Source organism: Saccoglossus kowalevskii, chromosome 21, assembly GCF_978046115.1.
Source record: "Saccoglossus kowalevskii chromosome 21, keSacKowa6.1, whole genome shotgun sequence".
Lineage (NCBI taxonomy): Eukaryota > Metazoa > Hemichordata > Enteropneusta > Harrimaniidae > Saccoglossus > Saccoglossus kowalevskii.
The window spans coordinates 25879614-25905186 of NC_140661.1; the positions used below are offsets into that span (position 1 = coordinate 25879614).

Genomic DNA, 25573 nt, shown 5'->3' on the forward strand with positions numbered 1-25573 from the left:
TGAAGAATTATATAATGATTAGTATCACCATTATGCTTTTTGACTATTTTTTTGAAACTTTCATTCATGCACATGCCCTGTAACTCTATTGCTTTCTTCATCGTCGGAGCTTCATATTTCGCAATACTGAAATATCCATCGGCACTCGTCACTGGCATGAGGATATAAATATGTGCAACATTGAAGATATGACGTGTTCAGCTAATGATTTATTTAAATACTTATATTTAGTTTGCATTGTCATTTTTATAACAAAAACACTATGATTTATTCCCAGGTTTTATTAATGTTTTTATTTATTCAATTATAATGCTATATTCAAATCGTTGTTTGAATAGTAGGTTTATATATTATATTTTACATGTCAATGTTAGCAATATACTTCTCTTCTCCGTATACACGAACACATTATTCTATGTTTGCAAAATTGCGCATATGTATATATATATATGTATATAAATATAAAATATATGTGAAACAATAATTCCCTGAGCGGAGCAGATTAACTACTTAATAATTAAATAATTATATTGCTTACAATAGATTTACTCCACGTCACTAAACTACTCAAAAATGTTCCCACTTTAATTTATACATATTTCACATATTTCTATGACTAAGTGAACATAGTCGTTTTTGTCATATAGAACTAATATATACCAATTCTGATTCTAATAACTTGTGTAGATCTAAGAATGAAATGTAGAAGCACATTAACTAAAGAAAAGCACTTAATCAATTTACAATTGTTACGTTATTCAAGCAGTAAATATTTAGAACGACAGCGGACCTGACTGAATCCTTGTACTGCATCTCAGAGCTTTATCAGAAGTAAACTGTTCATGATTACTTTTGTATTTGACTGCAAAAAGCAAATAAAGAAATCAGTTGAACAGCACAACACATAGTTAAGCATCACGTGTATCATACAAATTATTCACACAATTTAAATCAAAACATACAATTTCAATTATATAACGCACATCATTTAAATCGAACCGGTTCTCCAGATTGTAAACAATAATTGAGTCGCCTTAATACTTTATAAAGACTTCATTGTACATGTTCCCACAGCTACTTACTCATATGGGTATTCCACGTCTTCAATTGTTTCAGGTGCTGTCTTGTCTAATGTATCTGGGAGGAGAAGCAATAATATACCAGATACTATTGATGGAATACCAATGAGTAGAAACGGTGCCAAGTACCAAACAGTATCTAAAATCATGATGTATGGTGCAACAATAGCTCCGATGAAGGAAGAGCAGCGTGCAATGGCATTTGCTTGGGCTCTGGAAAAAATGTATTGTAACATGTAAGAGCTATGAATATGATATATGTTTATATGCTTGATTACTTATTTCACTGATTGATTTATCCTTATTGATCACAGTCGATCACGTTTCAGATGCAATGTTGCACATAACCAGAGTTTGAAAACGATGGCATACGAATGTCATTCACACATTATGTATATATTACTTATTCAAAGGACAAGTTCGTTCACTACAAGACATACAATTACATATAACAAATATACATATAATTAAGGATCACAGAACCACCATTAATTTACGCAACAATGCCTGTAAAATATGTGTCTTGTAAAATATAGTTTTAAAAATCTATAATTGAAGAATAAATAAATAGTGCCAATTTATTGTAGTGTAGATTTCATATGTTTACTTTTTTCCATGTACATTTATTAATTATTAATGAATTCACTAGGCCACTGCACTAATTAATGTTTAGTTTTGTAATATTGGCATTTGATAAAGAGATTGACTAGAACATGTCTTACCTGATTGATGTAGGGACAAGTTCTGATGTATATACAGTTAATCCAGTAATACACATTTTGGCAATAAATTTAGCCACAATTGCTGATGTGAACAGAACTGAAGCTACGCCTAGGAAAACAATGTGGTGACATAACGTCAAATACAATGCCAAATGCAACAAAATAAATTACAATACAAACATAGGGCAGCATAATGCATCATTTTGTGGCACGTGTTTCCTGGTGTTAGTGTCAATTTAGTATTGTGGTTTGAAATTGTTGCTTGTTCTGTTGTCAGTACTACAGTCCAGCATTTTGTAATTTGTATTTTTTTGACATCGTTAATGTATTTTCTGTGTGCATGACTAGATTGTCGCCACATATACAAGGCAAGCTCGAGTATCAGTGTTATATGGATTGAACACATTTTAGTGAAGATATTCTAGTACAAGCTTATGTAAAATTATTGCTGAAACTAATCGGTGACAGTCAGTTAATATGAAAGTATTTTAGCGGCGCTCACTATTATATATATATATATATATAAATGATATATAGAATTCAAACTCGTCACTCGGCAAATGTACCTCGCCACTCCAAGCAGACATTTTTTGCAGTGTAACTCAAAAAACTGCTTGAAATGGCATGAACGTGAACATAACAATGACTACTCATTTAAATCTATTAAAATAATGGTCAGAAAATCCTAACCAATTCATTTACAATTGCTTTCGGGATAATGCTTTCCACTAACTGGGACACACACCTGAATTAATCGAAATTACAGGCACACATACAAACAAACCTAAAAACATAAAACACGGGATAGTAAAAGTGAAAGTAATATGCAATATTATCATAGTCACAGCTTTTTATATTGATCCGGCAGTCATATGTTGTACTCGCGCAGATGCGTATGTCTAAAACGTTAGCCTGCACTAGCAAAACATGCGCTAACGTTTTTATGGGCTAAGAAACGGCAAGTAAAATTTAACGGAGTTAAATCCGACCCGTTGAAGACCCTGAGTGCACAAATCTCTTACTAAACTTTCAAAACACCATTCTATTCAATATCCACTTGAAAGATTTACGATTATATTTTGGTATGCCATTTCCAACATAAAAATCAACACGGGACACCCAGGGATAGCTTTATTGTACTAATATATTTTGAATTAGTTGTTAATATAAATATAACTTCACATAATTATCAAAACAAACATGATTACAGTTACTAATGATAATGATCCCTTGATAGGCAGGTTATCCCATCATAAAGACATCATTTTTCAATCATAATTCTGTTTTGCAAGCATATATTTTACAAAAGCTTAGTTATCTCTTCTGTGCATACTGATTAATGTGTTTTTGCAATATGTCGTATTGAAATGGTGTGTATTATTTGTATAGTTCGCATTATGACAGATTGTTAATGTATGTTCATGTTATTTAATTTAATTTTTAACAATATTCTCATTCGGTTGTGTGTAGAGTGTTTGTTAAAAGCATCAATGCATTCACTTTAAATAGTCCCCAATGTTTTGTTACATTGTATCAGCCCGTGCTCATTTGCATGACATTTTCTCAAATTTATAATTTGTTTTAAAAGAGTCTGTAATCATTTATGCATTGGTAAATTATTCATACCAGATAAAACTCCCCCAATAAGAAAAGTGATACCAGAAACAATCATGGCTACACTAATTGTTGCACGTCGTCCATATCGAGCAAGTAACCAGCCCGTAAAGAAACCAGCAGGTATCTCAACAAAACCTGTAAACACAAATATCGTGTATGGGTCTTTAGCAAAGAAGTCGATGTTCATAGATATCCCATAATACATCAATCCAAACGCGAACCTGAAAATCAGATCAATAGTATTTATGAATAAAATCAACAACATAAATCAAATAGGAATACGAAAGTTTTATAAAGTTGTAAAACAAGAATTATTGTTAAATAGAAATGTGATCGTTTTAGGCCAAGTACAATAGAACAGAACAGAACGAATACAATCGATTGATGTCCACTAAAAATAAAATACTAATGGGCAAAGTAGTGACAACTTTTTTTTATTTATTTAAAACATTTTTTATTGAGTCAACTGACATAAACATAAACCTCCTGGCAACCAAAAGCAAAAAGTTTAACAGGAGGGGGAGAAGACTATCACCAAATAAAAGCATTCTGGGTCGTTTACCCGAGGGAAACTCAGTTTTGTCCCCCATATCTCAAAGAAGGTATCCCAAAATAATTTTACTACTGGACATTCATAGAAAACATGAAACAGATTTTTGTTAAGCCCCTTACAGAACGTAAGGCTCCTGGTTCAATTTTTGGTGGGGTCATCTTACAAAGAACAGAGTTGGTTACCAGGATATTGTGGCTGATTTTTCATTGAAATTCCATGAGCTTTGACTATATTGTGAGTCTAAATGGTGCTAAGTAGATACTTTCCCATTCAATAATATTGGAGTTCAATGTTTTAACATGATAAATTTCAGATCAAGTAGTGGCAACTTTACTAACCAATTAATAATGATAATTAAACTTCGTTTTCGTAGAATGGGAGTTTTGAAAAGAGCAAATACTGAAGCGTGCCCGGCTGGATCATGGTCCTGTAGACACAAACAACACGACACATAATACAAGATTACACAACAAATTATAGAAATAAAGGCAGTTAAAAGACAGAAATGCAAGTGTAGGAACACTTTTCTAGGTCGTGGTTCATGTGTACACATATTCCCGTTGTTACAGCAAGAACATAGCGAATTAGATCTGAACAATAATATACGTGATTATAACCTTTCTGCTGATGCAAGCCTAATATTAATTAATCTGAATGAATTAGTGGATGTAGGAATTGGTAAATACGATGCATGCTGCAATGAATTTAAAAAATGTGCAAGGCACAATGCATCACATCTTATAACCTACCTCAAAATCCGAGCACATTTCATTTAAATTAGTCATGTGTTCTTTCATGGTAGATTTGTTCAATGTGTTCGCTCTTATTGACATATGTTCAAGTTTTTCTGTCTTCCCATGCTGCACAAGCCATCGGACAGATTCTTCTAAAAAGCTAACCATCGTGCGAATACATAGTTACAACATACAAACAAATCGGACAAAATAGTGACAGATGAATATTATATATAAAAATTGTTATCAAGTACTTGGTAATTAACGCAACTTTTGAGTAATTGTTCTTCTTTAATGTAACATGTATGTAACAGTTACAACAACTTCTTCTACAACTTCCAAGGTTAATTTAAAAAGTGTATTCATACAACCATAATGTAAGAATGAATGAAACCAAATTTACCAACTATTGTGCGACTTCAGGTAGATATATCTAGTATTTTCTCTCGTAAATTGAACATAATGTAAGTGTTTGTCTGCTGCGGAATGATTTAGTGAACAATTGTAATTTAACATTTCTATATTGTCGCACTAATTTATTACGTTTTTGTAGGACCACCAGTTTCAACAATGTAAAAAAATCACAACAATTTACCATGAGGCATAAGTCTAGTGTACGGCAACCGAGGTGGCTCACAACATGGCATCTTATAAAACCATTTTTACAATTCATTTACATTTTGAAAACTCATTTTTATTTTATAGTCCTTTTTTAAAAAAAAAACTTTTTCGGTTCTGGAATCGATTTTTCAAACCCACTTTCGTTTCTGGTTCTGTTCTTATTTTAATAACCAATTGTTTAAATCCATTTTAAATCTTTTTTTTAAATCCATTTTCAGTTTCAAAATCAATTTTTGTATTCAAACTCCATTTTCGTTTTCAAAATTCGTTTTCATTTTTGAAATCCGTTTTCATTTTTAAAATTTATTTTCGTTTTCAAAATCCGTTTTCATTTTTAAAATCCGTTTTCATTTTTAAAATTCATTTTTGTTTTTAAAATCCAGTGACGTTTTCCATGATATGGCTTCTTTACGTAAGTTCTTCTTCAGACTATAAGCTATTTGGCCGTGGTTCCATGGCGTTTTTGGATCCAAAGAGAGTTTTGGGCTTCATCTGTCGGCTTACGCTTGAGCTCATTAGCAGCCTAACGGCTGATAAAATAAGAGCTCCAAGGTAGATTAGAATAAGTTATAGCCGCGGTTTTGCTGCGTTTTGGTACCGGGTAGGGTATTATCGGTAAACAAGGCAGTGTCTTCAGTGAAGCTGACCACAAATGCATTTGTGTAAGCCGACCGATGAAGCCAAGAACCTTTATGAACCAAAACCACGGCTAAATATGTTATAGCCTGAAGAATAACTTACACAAAGAAGCATCAACATGGAAACAACACTGGTGTAAATAAAAAAAATCTATTGGGTCAAGTTGAAATGATATACAATACACAAATCGAATAACGAATCCAAATTAGTAAAACAATTAAAAACAGTTAAAGTTAATGCAATAGGCGGGAAACAAAAATGTTTTTTTAAAAAAGAAAATAAATTTTAAAAACAAAAATGGATTTTGAAAACGACAATGCATTTTGAAATCAAAAATGGATTTTAAAAACAAAAATGGATATTAAAAATGAAATCAGATTTTAAAAACAAATAGATTTTAAAAATGAAAACGAATTTCAAAAAAAATGGATTTTAAAAATGAAAATGAATTTGTAAAACGGAAACGGATTTTAAAAACAATTGTTAAAAATAAACGGGTAGATTAAAACAATTGTTTTTTAAAATGAAAAAAGATATCAGAAACAAAAGTGGGTTTTAAAAATCAATTTCAGAAATGAAATTGGTTATAGAAAAGGAATTATAAAATAAAAATAAATTGTAAAAATGGTTTTATAAAATGCCATGTTGTGATCCACCTCGATTGTCGTACTCGTGACTCATAAAAACATATTTTGGTTATAACTGTCAAGAAATACGAACAGAAGACCGTCGATTTGCATGACAAATAAACAATTCGCACTACTCACCAAACGTAAGGAAGATAAAGAAGACAGATTGCGCCAGTGATGAATTGCAGTGTTCTCCAGTTACCCTGAACAAAATAAGCTGTCATTCCAAGCAATGTGTACCCAATTGCATAACTTAGTGAACATGCAGTGCCAATCAATGGTCTGCGCGATGATGGTGATACTTCCATTCCTATACAATGGTAACATAAGCAGCATATACAAACACATCTGAATTTAGTTCAACCAAAATCATTGGATGCGTTATTTGTTTTGTTTTACCATATTATAGCAGTTCTCTTGGATAGGCAAGTAAAATACAAAGCTCATGTAAAACAAATGAAACATACTGATATAACATACCAAGAACAATTGATGTCTGATAAATAGAAGATGACGAAAATGCTAATAGAAACTGTCCTACGATGAAAAAGGTGAACGTCGGAGCAAATGATGCAGCAATGGCGAATATCATAGTCAGAGTTGTAGCTATGTGAAATGTTTTTTTTCGTCCACATCTAATAATAATACAAGACAAAAACATAGTACATACTGTTAAAACGATCGATTGTCTAAACTTTCTCTTCAGCGTTACATTATGATAATCTACCTTATAATGGTAGCGATATATGGCCTCACTGTGTATATTGTCAGTCATGTTCTTTAACACGTTGATGGATCAACAATATGTAGGCTACGTACATTTCTGCAAGCTGTCCGAACACAATGGCGCCGATCAGGAGACCAAGAGATGATAATGATTTTGATAACTGTTTTAAAGCATCTTTATCGCATACCAAATCAAACTGTACAGTAATAGAGTAATATAGAAATATATTATGGTACTTTATAAATACAGTTGTGTGGCCAGTGAAAGGAATTAAAGGAAGGAATCTATGATTAAGCAATGTTTTTAATGCACCTGTCATGCACCTGTCTTAAAGATAAATATTCAATAACTAACCTCAGTGACAACAGTGTTGTGTAGATATCTTTTGTCATACACCCATCCCTGGTCGCAGTGGATTGATGAATTTGTTGTTTGGCATGTAAATGACTCGTTTCCCTTTTCATCGCTCACATTAGTGTCATATCTCAGACACGAATCCCATTTCAATTGGCCACGTGTATAGCGATATGGTATGGAGCAGTTTTTCAATCGTGAGTTATCAGTATAGGTTTGGTTTGCACTTACTCGGCAGTAATGATCAACCGAAGCACTATAAAAAGCATTTCCAAACACGAACCATGGAACTGGAAGAATGGCGAGACAAATCAAAAGAAATTGAATCTTCTGAAATCGGCCAAAATCCGTAATTATATTCAGGGACTCAGCGTCCTTCATCTCTGTGAAATACGATACAAATATATGAGTGATTCAAATAATGACATTTCTGCCCACTATACTATACATAGAGCAACATTAAACTACATGCACAATCTACTATTGAACTATGGACACTAGGGCGTGTTTCATTTGTTGGTTTACATTTTGTTACTGCAAAATATGTGTTGTTGAAGCGGCCACCACGAGCATACCGCGATACATCTGTCGATTTGAAGTTAGATACGTTCACTCTGCTGCTTCAGGTGTATTTTGATTATTGAACGGTTTTATCAATAGCAAACGAAAATATAAATAGGATATGTATGCACATGAGAGTATAGCTGAAATATACCGTGTAGCTTAGAGTAACGCATATTGACTGGTTCATTTAACAGTTTTCATAAAGGTACTGTTTCTGCGTACGATCTATGTTAGACCTTGTATGATGATAAACAAGTCAGTGATATGTTTTCAGCGTTGCGTACACACAATGCATTATATTGCAGGAATTATTGTACAATGTAAACTTACCTGTATAATTCGGGAGGGCATTACAAAATTAAACAGCATTCCACATACATCATGTCTAAAGAATGAATAAAAAGCCAGTTAGGCATACATATGAAACTGTATACGCCTTCCTTTGTACTCCCTGTTATCCAGCAAATGTAACCCCCATAGCGGCTTAATTTTTCCACGAACACAAATTAGCATATCAAAAGCTAGTAAATCTATTCATGGCTATTTATAGATGAAAATAATCAACAGAACTGAATACTGAACATTTGAATATTGCATGTATACGCCACTATTCAAAACAGCATTGTCTGTGGCGATTGGTGGATATGTTGAAAATAAAAACTCATTATATACTAAGGTATTTTTGTAGTTTACCACGAATAACCGTCCACGAATCACGTTGTAACCTGAATAATACATACAGATGTTCATTTCGATAATTATTATTATACATCTGTCACCGTATCGCCATAAGTTACAGCGTGCTGTACTTGTGCGGTATTTTACGGGGTAATTTCATCCTACCATATAAGGAAATGCGAATTCAAAATAAGGAATGATTACGTCCTCTAATAATAAAAACGAACATTTGACCGGACTTCAAACAAAGAAGTTCGTTGATTCTGTTCTAAACTTTTTGAATTTTGGCATCCCAATGATGTATCCTTGGAAGGAAAAGATGTATAACAAATAAGGTTATTACGAGAATACCTCTAAGTATGCACACACTCACGTCGGTCGATACTTCCGCTATACTGTTTTCGTACATCCTCGTAATAACCTCATATTAATATATGTCTACAGAAACAAATACATTCGAATATAATAATAACGGATTATTTGTTTCAAATGGGTTCCTAATAGTTACAAGGATGCATATATGCATATATTCAGTTTAAATAGTATTTTTGATCAAAATCCGTAAGGGGTGGTTGCTGGGAAACCTTCCTGAAAAATTAATGTCTATTTAAATGCGTGTTCTCCTGCAAAAATATTTTCAAGGGCGGCTTTTGTAGCAAAATATTTTTTACAGGTTATAAGATCGAATTGCACGTTACATGCTATTCCAGAGGCAGGTTAGCTTGCTATTATTTTTTTTATTATGTTTTAGGTTCAGGCGGATTCTCATATTTAATCTGTGGACATGTTATACAAAACTGAAGGAAGTAAAACCAACACAATACTAGTCACGTACATTGAAGACTGGCGTTTTAATAAATTGTAGCAAGCAATTAGTTAATTAGCTTCTATTTGCCTCAAGTCAGAAATTGTATTTGTAGTTGTTTTTTAAAAAAAGTATTTAATACACGATTATTGTATTTATATTCTAGCGCCGTATATAATGCAGCATTTTTTCTTGAATATTATCGCTCCATTTGAAACTGTGCATTGTGGTATGTGGGTCCAAAATGTAGGTTTACATCTTCACACAGCACTACATGTGACCTCTATGTTCCCGTTTATAATTCGCTATCTGGATAATACCCACACTACATTCAAACGCAACACTCTCATCAGTTTTAAAAGATCAGTTGTCGGCTTTCAAACGTTGTCACTTTCAAAATGTATAAACAAAACAAAACAAAAATGCACTCAAGCCAAAGTTCAAGAGTATCTAAAACCTTGTGCGATATTTTTAATTGTGTGTTTATGAATGTTTAACTTCTGTCTTGAACAGCGTTCCCTGTGATGAACTTTTTTCAACTTTAATAATATTGGATGTTCATTGTATGATACCTAAGAGAGTGGTACTATAGTGTTCTGTTTCACACGGATTATTTACATGTGGTTCAAGTGCTTTTTATCGCTTCCCATTGTACATAGCATATGATATAATAAATATGAAGAAAATAATGCACTCCAGATATCTTTTGTAACTATAGCGCATCGTAATTCTAATTCATCTCTATTCAAGTCTCGAGTCTCAAAGAATGCCGCCCCCCTTCCCAATGCAACTGAATGTATCGTGCCTGTATTTAAACCAAAATATATAGAATCGTGGTTATCAAGGGATAAATTGATGTACATTTATCACAATGCAGCAGCTACAAACGCTCATCGTCTGACTGAAAAACTCAACTACGAGGAATTTAAGGGGAGACACTTGCGAGGTATTATTGTTTTTATTAAAACCATCTTCTCGCAATTTGTTGAGAGAATGAGATGCTCAAAAAATTCTATTCTTTGGCTAAAGTTAGAAGTGCCAAATAAAAACGTCCTCCTCCTTGGTGTTGTGTACACACCACCTGTTGGGTCTCACTATGCTAACGACACTATTTTTGCAGAAATTGAATCTGATATAGTAAATCTATCCAGTCGTTATTATGGCGCAAATGTGTTATGGGAGACTTTAATGCACGGACAGGGGGTACTAAATGACTTTATCGAAGATGAAATTTCTACTCATGTGCCTATTGGTGACACACACAGTGCTAATATTGATATTGGCGTGTGTAGTAACTGTGATGTAGAAAACATTAATTATGGAGTGTATGCAAAACCATTGATTTTAGGATCATAAATGGACATAGACCTTCTGAAACCACAGGGCACTTTACATGCATAACTTACAAACTGGGGCTAGTACGGTCGATTATGTAATAGCGTCACAAAATATTTTTAGCACTATATCTGATTTGCATGTTGGATGTAGAACTGAATCGGACCACATGCCATTAGAATGCACCATAGATGGGGTTTTTATTGGTAATCGTCAAACTGTAGCTGTTAATAATAAAAGCATTACACAATTTAGGAAATATTATGTGAATCGGTAATCATGTAAAATATTCCAAGCGAAATGGATAGAAGGTAACTTTGATCACGTGATCCAAACCATTCAGTTCGACACTGATAATGGTGTTATAAATGGTGCTCTCTAAACTTTCAGATTTATTCATGAATACTCGACCACGCATGCGTCAGAATAACAAGGGAGTAAGCATTCACTGTGCCAGGTGGTTTGACACTGAATGTAATAACCCTAAGTTAGATTTACAAAGAAAACTACGACAATTTCGTCGTACAAGAACACTTGATTCTTTAACTGATTATTTTACTAGCAAAAAAAAATACAGTGATATGCTTATAAAAAAGAAAAAGGTCTATCAAAATAATCAAATATCCGAGTTGGAAAAATCCGATCGTGACAATGATAGCAAAAAGTTTTGGGGATTTCTTCCGAAATGCAGACCAGCCCACACCACCCTCAATTAGGCCAACTGAATGGTTAAATTATTTAAATTCTTTATTTAATCCAGTTATTAATGTGGAAAAAAACACTGAGCACGACAATTTGTGGATCAGTATTGAATCTGCTGTCCAGGATGATAATTTCAACTACTCACAGGAGGACCAAATCACTGATTTTATTAATTGTCAAATTTCCCAACTTGAAATTGAGATTAGTATCAAACATTTGAAATTTGGTAAATCACCAGGCAGCGATGGCATGCCGCCTGAATTTTACAACTGTTGCTCTCCTCAATTAATTCAATTATTACATGGCATCTTTAACAGTATTTTCGACACAATTATTTTCCCCAAGCAATGGTGTGAGGGTATTATATTCCCGATACATAAAAATGGATCCAGGAATAAGGCTTGTAATTATCGGGGTATCACATTACTACCAATATTAAGTAAAATTTTCAATATAATTGTATACAATAGGCTACATAAATGGAATGAAATTATTGAATTTACTAGAGAAGAACAAGCGGGTTTCAGGGCAGGCTAAAACACCATAGATAACGTATTTATTATTCACACATTGGTACAAAAATATCTTGCAACTAAACGAGGACGTTTCTGTTGTACTTTTATTGACTTCGAAAAAGCTTTCGACCGAGTCAATTAGGTAGCTTTATTTTTCAAACTTGGTGAAGCAGGTATTAGAGGTAAAATGTATTCCATTCTTAACTCTATGTATTTACAAGTAAAATCATATGTCTTGACAAGTGATGGTCTGACAGGCTTCTTTAACTGTCCTGTTGGATTGCGTCAAGGTTGTATTTTGTCACCTTTTCTGTTCACTTTTATTATAAACGACCTTCACGTAGAACTTCAGTCAGACAAGCTTTTAGGTGATAGTGTTGGTTGTTCTGTGGGTTTAATTAAGTTATTTTATCTTCTTTTTGCGGATGATTTAGTTTTGATGTCTTACAATGCAATTGGATTGCAAAGATTACCTAAAATGTTGAAATCATATTATCATTTGAGAGTTAATTTAACCAAAACCAATGTAAAAGTTTTTAGAAATGATGGACCGTTACGAAGATACGAGCAGTGGCGATACGATGGGAAAATAATTGAAGTAGTGCCGTATTACGTTTATTTTGGGTATAAAACTCTCACTACGTAGTTCTTGGTCATTATACCAACAACATCTAGCAGACCAGGCAACAAAAGCGCTCAATGCACTAATGGTTATTATATGTAAAATTGGACCAGTGCCTATTTCTCTATGTTTTAAAATATTTGATACAAAAATTGTTCCAATAATGCAATATGGTAGCGAGATTTGGGGTCATTTTGAGTCTTCAGCTGTTGAAAATGTACACATCAAATTTTGTAAATTTTTGCTTCACATTCGTAATACACCATTAAATCACGCAAACAAAACATGCTGGGTTAAGTCATTAAAAGAAATACTATTTAGTTACGGATTTGGGGAGTTGTGGTACAACCAGGGTGCGGGCGATGAAAATGCGTTTCTTAGCTTGTTTCGTCAGCGGTGTTTTGACATTGATCTCCAAAAATGGTGTGGTGTTGTAGACTCATTTGCAAGATTGACTTCATATAAACTATATAAACGTAACCTGGAACTAGGGTTTCAACAGCCTCTGTTGTTATTACACTCCCATGCTGCTTGAGACGATACGCGTTAATTCATGCACTGCTATCAACCTGTTCATAAACATTGATGCTTTTATTTTATTCATTTATCTTGCCGATGTGAGATCTGTCATATAAAACTAAGTTTACAAGGCGAATTAAAACTTAGGTAATAAAAACAGTAATTATAACATGTTTTACCTAAAATAAATAAATCGATGATATGATGTACAAAAAAATAAACCAAGAAACTAAAACATATTTTGTAAAATATTATATTAACATAAACAGCAAGGGTCATTCATCTTTAATATATATATATATATGCTATATAGAGAAGGAGAATGGTAAAACTCATGCTCATCCTACTAAATTTTGATCGAATGACAAATGCAGTTTTGTAATTCAAGCTAGCTTAACAATCGAAAATAATTTTCTAGATCTTAGGTGTATGACTTTATTTTGTCAAAATCATTACCCACGCAAAAACGGAATTATGAAAAATATGTACCTCAACACAACAAAGAAAAACCTACATGGCAATGTTCACAAACAACAACTCGTACCCATTGCGGCTTGATAGATTTTCGACAAACAATAAATGTAGTTTTGAAATTATACGTTGCTTAACAAGCGAAAATTCTCTCCTTGGTGTAAAATCAGATGTCAAAGTCATAATTTCCAAAAAACAAATATAATGAACTGTATCGCACGCCTGTATGTAATGGCTGTTATACTAGAAAAAAACTCATTAATTTAAAATTAACAATTCATGTGCGATTAGTCATTTCTAAATGAGTTTATGGCTATTTATATTTCTAATTTAACTGACAGACAGTTACAATTATCAATCATTGTAAATGGCATAGTGCGCGTTCTATTATTATCTCTCTCTTAATCACAAAAGGGCTGATCATCGATCATAAAACCTGTATGACCTTTATACTTAAAAATTATTTGTGTGACCCACACTTTAATAAAACCTTAAAACATGTATATGTATGGCAATAAATCATATCTGGAATGATATTTTGAGATAAAACACATATCTCTGACAACAAACCAAGCACAGTTGTGAACAGTCTCCACGACTATATACTGTACACATGTATCTAAAGTCACTACTAATAAAGCTATAGGTAACGTTTGTATCTCAGAAATTCAAGTTTGTCACCTGGAAAAAAGAAACATATTTAAAGGCGCTTCGGACATTTGAACAAAAAAGTACTTATCGTTACAGGTAAGCTCGAATTTGAATGTGTCAGTTATAATGAATTACATCTATTGTTGACGGTTATATAATTTTCAAAGTGTGTTGGTGGGGCCAAAGTCTGTATGTAATTCAGATATGTGTTTTTATTAACGGGGCTAACCATTTATAAAAATAGTAACAAAATACTATCATGAAGATACCATTATTTGTGGATATAGACAGAAACAATGCTATGAAAGGAAATTTGTACGCAATTTGTCTAACAACTGTTATGCTTTTCTTCAATTAAAAAGTGTCATCGGACTTCATACATTTTCGGTTATTTTTTTTTTATCAATGTGTGTTTGTGACTTTTTTTCATAACAGCAATGACCGACGTTGAATCGCTGAGTGTTATTAACGACTTTGGACGATTTCAGAAAAGCCAGTTTCTATTATTCTGTCTTGGATTGTTTCCGACTATGTGGTTTACTATGGGAAATACATTTTATAGTGCATCAGTCGAACACTATTGCAGAGTGGCTTATAATCAAACATTCGTTGAAAACTCACAGCTGAAGAACTGTACCATACCTTATAATTATGTGAATGGTGGTTTGAAATGGGATTCGTGTAGAATGTATGACATTAATATTATTAATTCAAACGTATCAAGCTATGATAATGTTGGAGATGTTTCCCAGACATGTCAATCATCCACCATTACACGTACATGTAATCGTGGCTGGGTTTATGATAGAAGATTCTTAAACAACACCGTTGTCATAGAGGTAAGGACATGGTAATATAATATGAGGTTATTACGAGGATAACTCAAAGTATGTACGAAGACGGCGCAGCAAAGGTCGATGCGACGGTGTGCTGTGTGAGTTCGCAGAATACATAATTGAAATGCCGAAATCCAAAATGTGTAAAACAGAATCAGGAGTCCGGTCAAACCCTGGTGGCAGGCATGTTTGTTTTTATTATTAGAGGACGCTCACGCGCGTAATCATTCCATGTTTCGAATTTCCATCTCCTAATATGGTAGGATAAAAATATGCCGTAAAATACCGCAAAATTACGGCACGCTGTAACTTATGGCGTTACGATGACAGATGTATAATAATATAAGTTATTGTCTAATAACATGACAGATAGAAGTTATAGCAATTATCTAAGAGCTCAATCTGCAGTTACGTTTGCAGCATGTTAATAGGGTTGACGAGAGTGGTTGTAGTGTTAGTGTGTTCCGTGCTGAAGTTCATGTTGCGGATCCAATGGGTCGATTAACCGAATTTTATAGTTTTTTTTTTAAATTAAACTGTGTTATCACATGAATTGCAAATCCTAAAAGTGCAGTAGACTCGATCTCATTGCTAAAAGTCGTCATAGAACAGTACTTCTGTTCTGCTAATATGTCATCTCACAACAGAGGGTTTTCGCTCTAACACATCTAAAGCATGTTTAATATGATAATTGTGTTCGTTTTATTACGAAGTCATACAATTGAATGAGTCGGAAATACACACGCTTACTTTACATTCAATCTACTGTGACTATATAAACACAGTTTAAATGCATTCGCGCTGCCAAAGTTTCTCTCAGTTGGCCCCTTTTTTACTGCCTATTTCATTGATTGCCAATTTCTGTGCAGAACTCTCCCAAAAATTTAAGAAAGATTCGTTCGCATTTTCTAAAATTCATTGTAAAGAGAAAGAGTCATTCCAGTTCCACCGCAAGCGATGGAGCCACTCTCCGGGGGACGGACATCCGGACATTTGCACCGCATGGCAACCATCAGAAAACAAAGGCCGAAAACTCTCAGAAAACGGATGGTTGTTGAGACTCCCCTGAACAGTGTAACAAGATTACCCTGCGTGTGCACCGCATATAAATTTGATTGTTCAGGATTACTTCGATGTTGAGTTCCTGTTGTTTTCTCGAATTTTCAGCGGCTCTTCGCTCGGCGTTCCGAGTTCCTCGGCAGCGCGCACAGAGCCCATAGAAATGGTACAGTGGTGCGCGTCTTAGCAACGTGGAACGTCTTGTAACGTAGCTCCGCCCCTTACTTATGTTGATCAAAACCATTACTCACTTCATGTTCTTACCTAAATACTTTACATACTTTTTTATTTTGTTTAATTTATCCAAATATTTTTTATATACTCACGTGTCAATTCAGTTTTATGTAGCTCACAAACAATAACCTGCATTATTACAGCCCGGCATCACTGTGACATTTCTTGTGATATTGTTTTCCTATTGCGTTCAGAAGTTGGGATTACTTTTTCTAGTGACACAACTGTTTACTTGTTTTTATATATTTATTGTTGTATACGAATTCATATAAAAATATATAGTAACAATTGTATGTTTTAATATAAGACAGTTACTTTGCTACATTTTCGTAATTTGAAATCCTACTGGAATATTATCTGTTAACACTTCTTCATTAGATAGTAAATAATTGTACGTCATTTTATACTTACTCCTCATTTTCTGCGATATTTTAATTTTTTTCGCATAATGCGATAGTAATTTATTTGCCCTGTGCACATTTCTTGTATTCAGTTTTATTGAGACATATTGAGGATATTTCACATAAATCAATGTAGCTGCCATTTAATTTACTTATATTTAACAGTTTGATTTGGTGTGCAAGAGAGATTCCATGAAACAACTATCGAAGTCCGTAAGCGGCTTAGGGGAAGTTATTGGTAGCTTATTTTTTGGACAATTTGCTGACATGTAAGTATACATTAAATGGCGGTGGTCGTCGCGTTGTATACGTCGATATGGGTCGTTATTACGACCACCGTCCGATAGGTGATGATAGATCATTCAAAATATAATACATTTGTTTAATACACGTACGAGCGTGTATGCACCTATATTCACGCTCATAATATCACATTCATCGCTTGTACATATCTAATTTTATGTGAGTGTATGTCTTTCAAGTTGCAAGATATTTCTGATATGTTTATTTGTTATTTATTACATCCAGGTATGGTAGAAAGCCAGTATTATATATCACTTCAATACTTTCGCTTATATTCAGTATTGCTACAGCGTTTGCCCCATCATTTGTTATCTTTATAATAGGAACGTTTTTGTCAACAGCGTCAGCGTCAGCCGTTTTTCTGGTCATTTTTGTACTTGGTAAGTATATATCTCTTTCAATTCAACTAACGTAAAATTAATGCTCATTACCCGATAACGCAAACATTGATATTTCACTATTATAGTACATCATTAAAAAAACAATTACACATGGATTGGGCCTTATTACGACAAAACCTCTAATGCTGTAATTACAGACCATTTTTCCATGTTCAGTGACCGTGTTTTTAAGTGCATTATTTTCACTTTAAGTTTCACGACAATCGTTAAGTTCACGAATTGATTCACCTTACAAGTGCCATAAAATATATATATCTATGAACCTTTTATTGCAATTTTATTGCTGATATTGTGATGGTGACGTCACATAATGAAATTCTCGTACTCCCCCTCATTTTCCAAAAGAATTTGCTATATTGGGCCTTAACATTCCTGATTCTGCATAATGATCGATTCATGTATACTCATCTTCTAAATCGAAATATTATATATCCCGAAATCCAGTGACCAACATTGCGTCCCATTAAACTCAATGGGCAGATTGTCTTTGATACATCGCCCTCTGTGAGCTATTTTTTTGTTTGCCACTTAGCACAAATAATTATGTTAAGGGATTTATATCCTCGGGGGCGGACATCCGGGCATTTTCACCGCCTGACAACCCGCCGCGGTGAAAACAAAGGCCAAAAACTCGCAGAAAACGGTACTTTGGGATGATTGTTGAGCCTCCTCTGAACAGTGTAACAAGATTAGCCCTGCGTGTGTAACATATATAAATTTGGTTGTTCGGTATTACTTCAAAGTTGAGTTTGTGTTGTTTTCTCGAATTTTCACCGGCTCGACCGGCGTTCCACAGCAGCGCGCACAGAGCCCATAGAAATGCATGTACAGTGGTGCGCGTCGTAGCAATGTGGAACGTCTTGTGACGTAGCTCCGCCCGCTATACAAAACAATTATGAAAACAAAAATATTTGACTTAAGATAACAAATCAGACGAGAAGAAGAAGACTTAATTCATATAAATTCAAGCACTAGAGCATTGTGATTGGTTGAGAAGCATTAGCTGGGTTTTACCATATGTTGCAGTCGCCCCAGACTTTTTACGTAAATTACCATTCCAATAATATATTATTCAGTCAGACGAATGGTCTGTAACGACTGTTGTCTTGTTTAAAATTTATAGCAATGGAAGCAACTCCTTCATCACGTAGACCTTTCATAGCCCTTGGGTGTTCATTGTCCCTTGGAATAGCACAAAACTCCATAGGATTAACTGCTTACATGGTTAATGGTAATTGGAGAGTTCTTCAATTTATAAGTGGCGCATTATGCCTACTATACATACCGCATTTTTGGTAAGTTAAAAATAAATGTTAATAATTACCTAATTAATTAATTGTTTTAGGGAAACGTCCAAGTTATGATTCACTATATTAGTTTTGTAGAATAAGTCATTGCAAATTAAAACTTCGAAATTTAACCTCTGTATTCAGATGTGGCAAATGAATTATTTAAACTCGCGTTTCCGCATTTTAAAACACGCTGATTTGTATTAAGTTCATTCAGGATGTTTGTACGGGTTCGCTCAAAGGTCAAAGGCAGTGTTTTATATATTTTTTTTCAGTGATTATTTATTCGATTGACTATTATATGCAAACGTGCGCTGTATGCGGTTTCCGAAGTGTTAGCGACCGGTAGATGTTTTATTAAATACAAATTCATTATATATATTTTTACATAATGTTAACATCAATACCAAAAAGTAAATGTGATTTTTAATACTCAAAATACGCGACCCGAGACTCATCATTGAGAAAGTGTCATTGCCGTGATGACCTATTCGTGTAGGTCGGGTTTTCAGGTTGTTGATGCATTTAAAATCATTTTCTGTTTCGTATACATTCCAGGAACCACAACAAATCATAATTTTAATTTGTAAACTTTTGTAGGTTTTTAGAAGAGTCTGTTCGTTGGCTTTTACAGGGCTATGAAATTAGCAAAGTGAAAGACATTTTAAATAAAGCTGACGCAATTAATGGAAAGATATTGACCGAAGAAATGAATGATGCTAGTTGCATTTCGTTGGTAGTTGAGGTATGTTGGAACGTCTGGAAAGTACATGTTTATACTCACTGCACCCTTCGCGCATTATGAAGCGTTTATGTTAACACACAAGTGTCGGTTGGGACGATGTTTGTTCTTATACTATTGGCTGTATCGATGAATTCAGTAGTGAATATTTAAACATGAAACTAGTCGCTTAATTTATAAATAATATTTGCCATTGTTATTGATTTGTATAAATTACAACATATATATATATACACTATCAGGTGGAACGACAATCGGTATTAACACTGTTCAAGACACCTGTTATCCGACAACGGATTATAATTATATCATTATGTTGGTGAGTATAATAAGAAAAACAAGAATATATCTATATAGTAATTTTATGTGATCTGAATAATTAAAATAGTAATGAAAAGTTAGTAATTACGTAATGTTTAAGACGTACATCGACGCTTGGTTTTGCCTCCGCTGACAGGATCGTGCTACACAGTGGTTATGCAAATCAGGAATGAACAAGCTGCACAAACGTTCCATTTACATACAAGACAAAATAATTATGACATTATTCTGTTTTAACCCTACAAGTAATGTATCGCTTTACAAAATGCGAATACCAACAACCAGAAAACTATTAAGGAAAGAGTTGTCAATTTATGGGTACGATAAGAAACTTAATTTTTTGTGTATGTTTTCATAACCTTTTATACAAATGTGTGCTTATAGTGCACGTTGGTGCGTTCTACGTTTCATATATATATTATGCCAATGTCGAACAATGTATTATGAATAAAATTACGTTTACCGGCCCGACATACCAACTTGTGTACATACTGATCAAACAATAGTCAGAAAATCGTAAAGGTAATTTACAAATGGGTATGTACAATTTCATATTGAACAGAAATAAATTGGAAAATAGACGCACATTAACTCATTGTTGACCATGACCATGGTAATATAATATAAATGTGTGTACGGATGTTGTACATTTCAGGTTCGCAGTGGGATTGGCGTACTATGGTATATCTCTGAACTCCAACTTTTTTGCTAAGAATCCTTACATCATTTTCATGTTTACTGCTGCAGTTGAATTACCTGCTGCGTTACTGAACTGGTGGTTACTGCAACATTACCCGCGTCGGTTGACACAAAGTATATCACTGGCGCTTTCCGGAGCAGTTCTACTGATTGGTGGCATCTCTGGTAAATATAATTAAACAAATACAGTAAAATGTACACATGAGTAGCAGTGAATATACCATACAGCATTCAGTGAAATTTACGTCTCGCATTTAATGTCTATTTCTAATTACTTACAATGATTTACTTATACTATAATAATAACCTTATATAATTTACTTATATATTAAATTAATACTTATCATTTATTAATATAGTATTGTATTGTATGTTATACTATACAAAAGCTGTTTATTAGGAAATGTTAAAAAATGAGGAGAAATTGTTTTAATTGATGACAATACCATCATTTATATATCATATTATAGTGTCTTGGTTTTGTTTGTATGCCCATTATTTCTCACGCTGTTTGTCTAGACAGGTCACTGTGTTGAACACAGTGAATTCAGGCTTCACTATGCTTAGTAAAGATTTATTCCTTCTCGATTAAACTTAGACGTTGTGCACCATACCTACATTCCTAAAGACCTGTGACATAATCAGGCAAGGTGAAAATCAAATACACACTATTGTGGTTTACAGTGTCGCGGTAATTTGGCTTTGAAGAACAATACATTATACGACCCAGTAATATGAATATATTGATCAATTTTGTTGCGATTAAAATTTTGTTACATTTTTCAATTTACATTACCATTTTGTTTGCAGGTATCGATTGGTTACGTATCTGTTCAGTAGTGCTTTCAAAGTTTTTCGCTAAACTCAGCATTGGTACAGTTTATATTTATACCGCCGAACTGTTTCCTACACCAGTCAGGTATGCATCACACAATTTTATAATTGCAATTTCATATGCAATAATACTAGATCCAATTATTTTCTTTTATGATCAAATAACGAATAACTAATTTAAAATGGTATGTGGTGATAATGTTTTTGTTATTAGTTGTATTTTAATATTTATCAAAATAAAATAAAAAGCAATATCTTTCGATAAATGTCTGAGTGAAAAAGGAAACACTATTAAAACGGTCCAAATTGTATGCCCTAGCTAGTTCTTTATGTGTATCTTCGTTCTTTGCATGGTATTTCTAACGTATGATGTTGTTTTCTGACCTATGCATGCTGATTTTGTTTCTAGGAGTGCCGCTGTTGGGATTGGTCAAGTATTCAGTTTAATTGGTGCGATTATCGTACCTTTTATTATGCTTTTAGATTATGCATGGTACCTCGCACCAATCGCAATCATGGGCGTTCCATGTATTATATCAGGGCTGCTAATTCGTTTGTATCTTCCCGATACAAAGAACAAACCCTCACCTGATACAGTTGAAGAAATAGAGCACCCATACAAGTATGTTAATAAATTACATTATAAATTAGCTGTTTTCGTCATTTAATCACAAGGGCATATTTAAAATCGCATATAGGCTGTATTTTGCATTATCCCTTTGTACAGTTGCAATACCACAGTGGTGGCGATGGCACCAAATAAGTTGTTATTATTATTATATGAACAACTCAATTTTATGGCATTCTATATGTAATACATTATATACGATCGTGTGCTACCTTTTCCGCAACACTAAATCCAAACAATATCAGTTTGCAGCAATCTTTACTACTTTTAGTAATACACTTTACAGTTCAATGAAATAATCATCAAATAATCAACGCTAAATGTATAGTTACCAAAATTACGTCTTTTTTATTCCATCCACTACACATTTAGACTAATTAAACATTTGTTGCACCCGCTTACAACGTTGTAAACTTATTTATTTAACATTAACTACTTTAAACTGTAATCGTGTGTCAAAGTGAAGTGTATATTCGGCTCCAATCCTCGCCTAAGATACTAAAATAATCAACAACGAGTGCGTTTTCTGAAGGAAACGAACCGTGATTTTCAGCATTGCTTCATATTATTATTATATTTCATTCAAGCTTGACCACTATGGTTTCTTGTTGATATAGTTGCAAAGGTGGTGACAAGACGTGTCATACATAATAATTCAAAGACGAGTTTGCTAAAATCAATTTTACTCGGACACTACCACAAATAGTTGTATTAGCTGTGAATTACTTATAATTATTTCATATGCTAAAGTTGTTGACATACATTTGTTGAGTTTATAGTTATCTTCCAATCCCACACATACATACACTCGAATCTTGAATCAGTTGCCCAACGATAAATTTCAATTGAATTGTGAGCATTTTAATTAGACAACTCATATTACTGTCAGATAAGTTGGGCATTCTATCGTATTCTATTACCTAAATATTCATTCAGACGATTCAACTGATATTTGAAATATGTTTGTTAATTCCACCATAGGGAATTTAAATCCTCAAAATGTGATGAAGAGGACTTGTATCTCATGAAGGATGTGAAACAAGAATATAACAATTAATGATGTATGGTGGAATGCATGTGCAAATGTGTTGTGAAAATGTGTTTTCTAAAGTCATCAATGTAATTGTTTAAAGGTATTCAGGGGTAGTTACAGAGTAGTTTTTCTGAGAAAATATCAATGTTGGAAATAAATCAAAAGTAAGTATATTTACATGATAAACACATGATACATATGAACTAGGTATTAGTAATTTCCACTCTTGAAATTATTTGGACTAAACCTGTCGAAAACATTATTTTGCGTGGACTGTCATTGTTTCAAGTTAACATGTTAAATGATCTGATAAATAAGTAACGCTAATAGCATATCTACTGGTATTCTCGCACTATCAAAAATACTATAAATATAAAATATTGTAAAGAATAAGTTATGAAGTATGTCAGCATCCTTTATTCTGTGTTTTTGTCATATTACCTCAAACACTGAAAAGTGTGCATGGAATCATAAAAAATCAAAAAAAAAATAGTGTGAATTGCCGTGTGATAACTGTCATAAAGGTGATTGACAGGTCATTCTTTTTTTTCAACTCTCGGGGGACAGTTAGAATCTACCAGGTATATACTTGCGATTTACATGACAACGAGTGTTAAAACTCTTACAACTATGCTCTGCTGACTTGCCTACGTAAGACAGCTCATGTACAAACCTAATTGGTGTCTCTGAATTTGGGCCATTTATACCTATAAATAAGCTAGACTGAGGACAGAATACCAGCGTTCCTCTGCAAGCAAGAATCCTACATTTCTTCATTGTTGTGTTGTAAAAGCCATTGACTGTCATCCATTTCCATACACCCTGGAACTGCCAGTTATCACCAATGCACACTTCCCTAGGAAATCCCCTATTATAGAAAAATTAATTTATTGTATTTTTTCGGTGCTTTGTTTCTTTGAATTTGTAATTTTGAGAGGTATTAAAGCCAGGAGCTTTAACTTGATGTTTTGGTGTATGTGTATTTCATTTTTAGTACTATTGCCCCATTCTAGCAGTGATATAGCCCCATGTTCAGAGTGAGTTCTGTGGGTGCCCTTCTCAATGGCACAAAACAGGCCTTACACTATGACAAAGTATTATAAGTATTCGACAGACATTGCAGTGTTATTCACAGAGTCGATATTGGATTTAAGCAAACCAGAGTTGCTTAGAATCGAAAATAGAAAAGACAGCAGTTCTGTCAATTGGATTATTTTGTATTAACAATCAGTCTGTTAGAATACCAATACATATTTAAATCGTATCATTTTGATAAAATTAAGATGCACATTTCTGTTGATATTTTAGTGTTTTGCTGGCTGATTTCAGAAAACATTTTCTTCTATTGGAAATAGCTATTGTTTATATCTTATGATACATGTTTAATCCTCATTCACATCAACTTTACCTTGTTGTAGTTATGTTTGAAAAACTTTAATAGCAATTAAGTGGTACATTATACAATGTGTAAATAAAAACGTGTTCACTTCGGTATAAGAGGTGAGAAAATGCGATTTATTTGATAGAAAAGAACAAATACATGACAGTACAAGAACAAATGACGATTAATAAAAGTAAATAAAACACAAACAAGACCCGCAAAAAAATATGTTGCCTCCGTAAGTTGCTTTGTTTGTGTGTGTTATAATTTACATTATTTTTGTAATGATCGCACCACTTCCATACGTCATACTAAAGCTGTTTGCTTAGAAGTTCTACTCAACAGGCAACCCCACCAGAGGAATGTTAACCGGATCCTATGCTAGCACTGGAACCTCGAATAGATAGTCAGACCAATAAACATGACTTATTGTTAAATTTAGTAAAACATGGCATATCCCACAGGAAATCCAGTCAGTTGACCACACCCTCAGAGTTACTAACTCAACACCTGATTCAATGTTGCTAAAACGACATGTGCCAAGTTCGCCCGATAACACCAGCATTAATGGAAAATAACCATGAGAAAACTTCAATAGCACACAACCCAGCCAAACCATCTCACCCACACTCATCTAGTGTATCACTGGACCCATACCACCAGCTTCTTGTGGATATTAAGGGCAAATTTGTAGATTTGCACTTACAATATGATGAAGTATTCAACCCTGTGATATCTAAGTATAACGGGCTAGTGGAAAGATTGAAGCAGTGGTAAATAGGGGCCCAGTCCTACCCCCACAAAGAAAGGGCAAACTTCTTCATTATAATCGTTCTACAATGATTGAATTACAAAGTAAATTTGATAAGCTTGAA

At 33.6% G+C, this 25573-nt stretch overlaps 2 protein-coding genes across 2 annotated transcripts; one reads left to right on the top strand and one right to left on the bottom strand.

The window, feature by feature from the left end:
• Positions 1 to 278: 278 nt before the first annotated feature.
• On the bottom strand, positions 279 to 8706 carry LOC102806772 (organic cation transporter protein-like). The gene is made up of 11 exons (XM_006825490.3): positions 8570 to 8706; positions 7676 to 8058; positions 7414 to 7517; positions 7075 to 7229; positions 6733 to 6904; positions 4721 to 4865; positions 4310 to 4398; positions 3428 to 3639; positions 1802 to 1910; positions 1083 to 1292; positions 279 to 862 (listed from the first exon to the last, which is right to left on the bottom strand). Exons 2-11 carry the CDS (start codon positions 8054 to 8056, stop codon positions 847 to 849), a joined length of 1593 nt encoding a protein of 530 aa, XP_006825553.3. The 5' UTR covers positions 8057 to 8058; positions 8570 to 8706; the 3' UTR covers positions 279 to 846.
• Positions 8707 to 18896: 10190 nt separating this feature from the next.
• LOC102806659 (solute carrier family 22 member 6-B-like) lies at positions 18897 to 23341 on the top strand. Its single transcript, XM_006825489.3, has 7 exons — positions 18897 to 19066; positions 19661 to 19805; positions 20045 to 20121; positions 20779 to 20987; positions 21633 to 21741; positions 22066 to 22278; positions 23266 to 23341. Exons 1-7 carry the CDS (start codon positions 18897 to 18899, stop codon positions 23339 to 23341), a joined length of 999 nt encoding a protein of 332 aa, XP_006825552.3.
• Positions 23342 to 25573: the final 2232 nt, after the last annotated feature.

Coding starts and splice junctions, on each gene's coding strand:
- LOC102806772 (XM_006825490.3), bottom strand. CDS start 8,056: ATGAAGGACGCTGAGTCCCTGAATATAATTACGGATTTTGGCCGATTT. Junction 3,640..4,309: donor TTAATTATCATTATTAATTG/GTTAGTAAAGTT, acceptor TCTGATTTTCAG/GTTCGCGTTTGGATTGATGT. Junction 1,911..3,427: donor TATTGGGGGAGTTTTATCTG/GTATGAATAATT, acceptor TTGTTTTCCTAG/GCGTAGCTTCAGTTCTGTTC.
- LOC102806659 (XM_006825489.3), top strand. CDS start 18,897: ATGGAAGCAACTCCTTCATCACGTAGACCTTTCATAGCCCTTGGGTGT. Junction 19,067..19,660: donor CTATACATACCGCATTTTTG/GTAAGTTAAAAA, acceptor AAACTTTTGTAG/GTTTTTAGAAGAGTCTGTTC. Junction 20,122..20,778: donor ATAATTATATCATTATGTTG/GTGAGTATAATA, acceptor TGTACATTTCAG/GTTCGCAGTGGGATTGGCGT.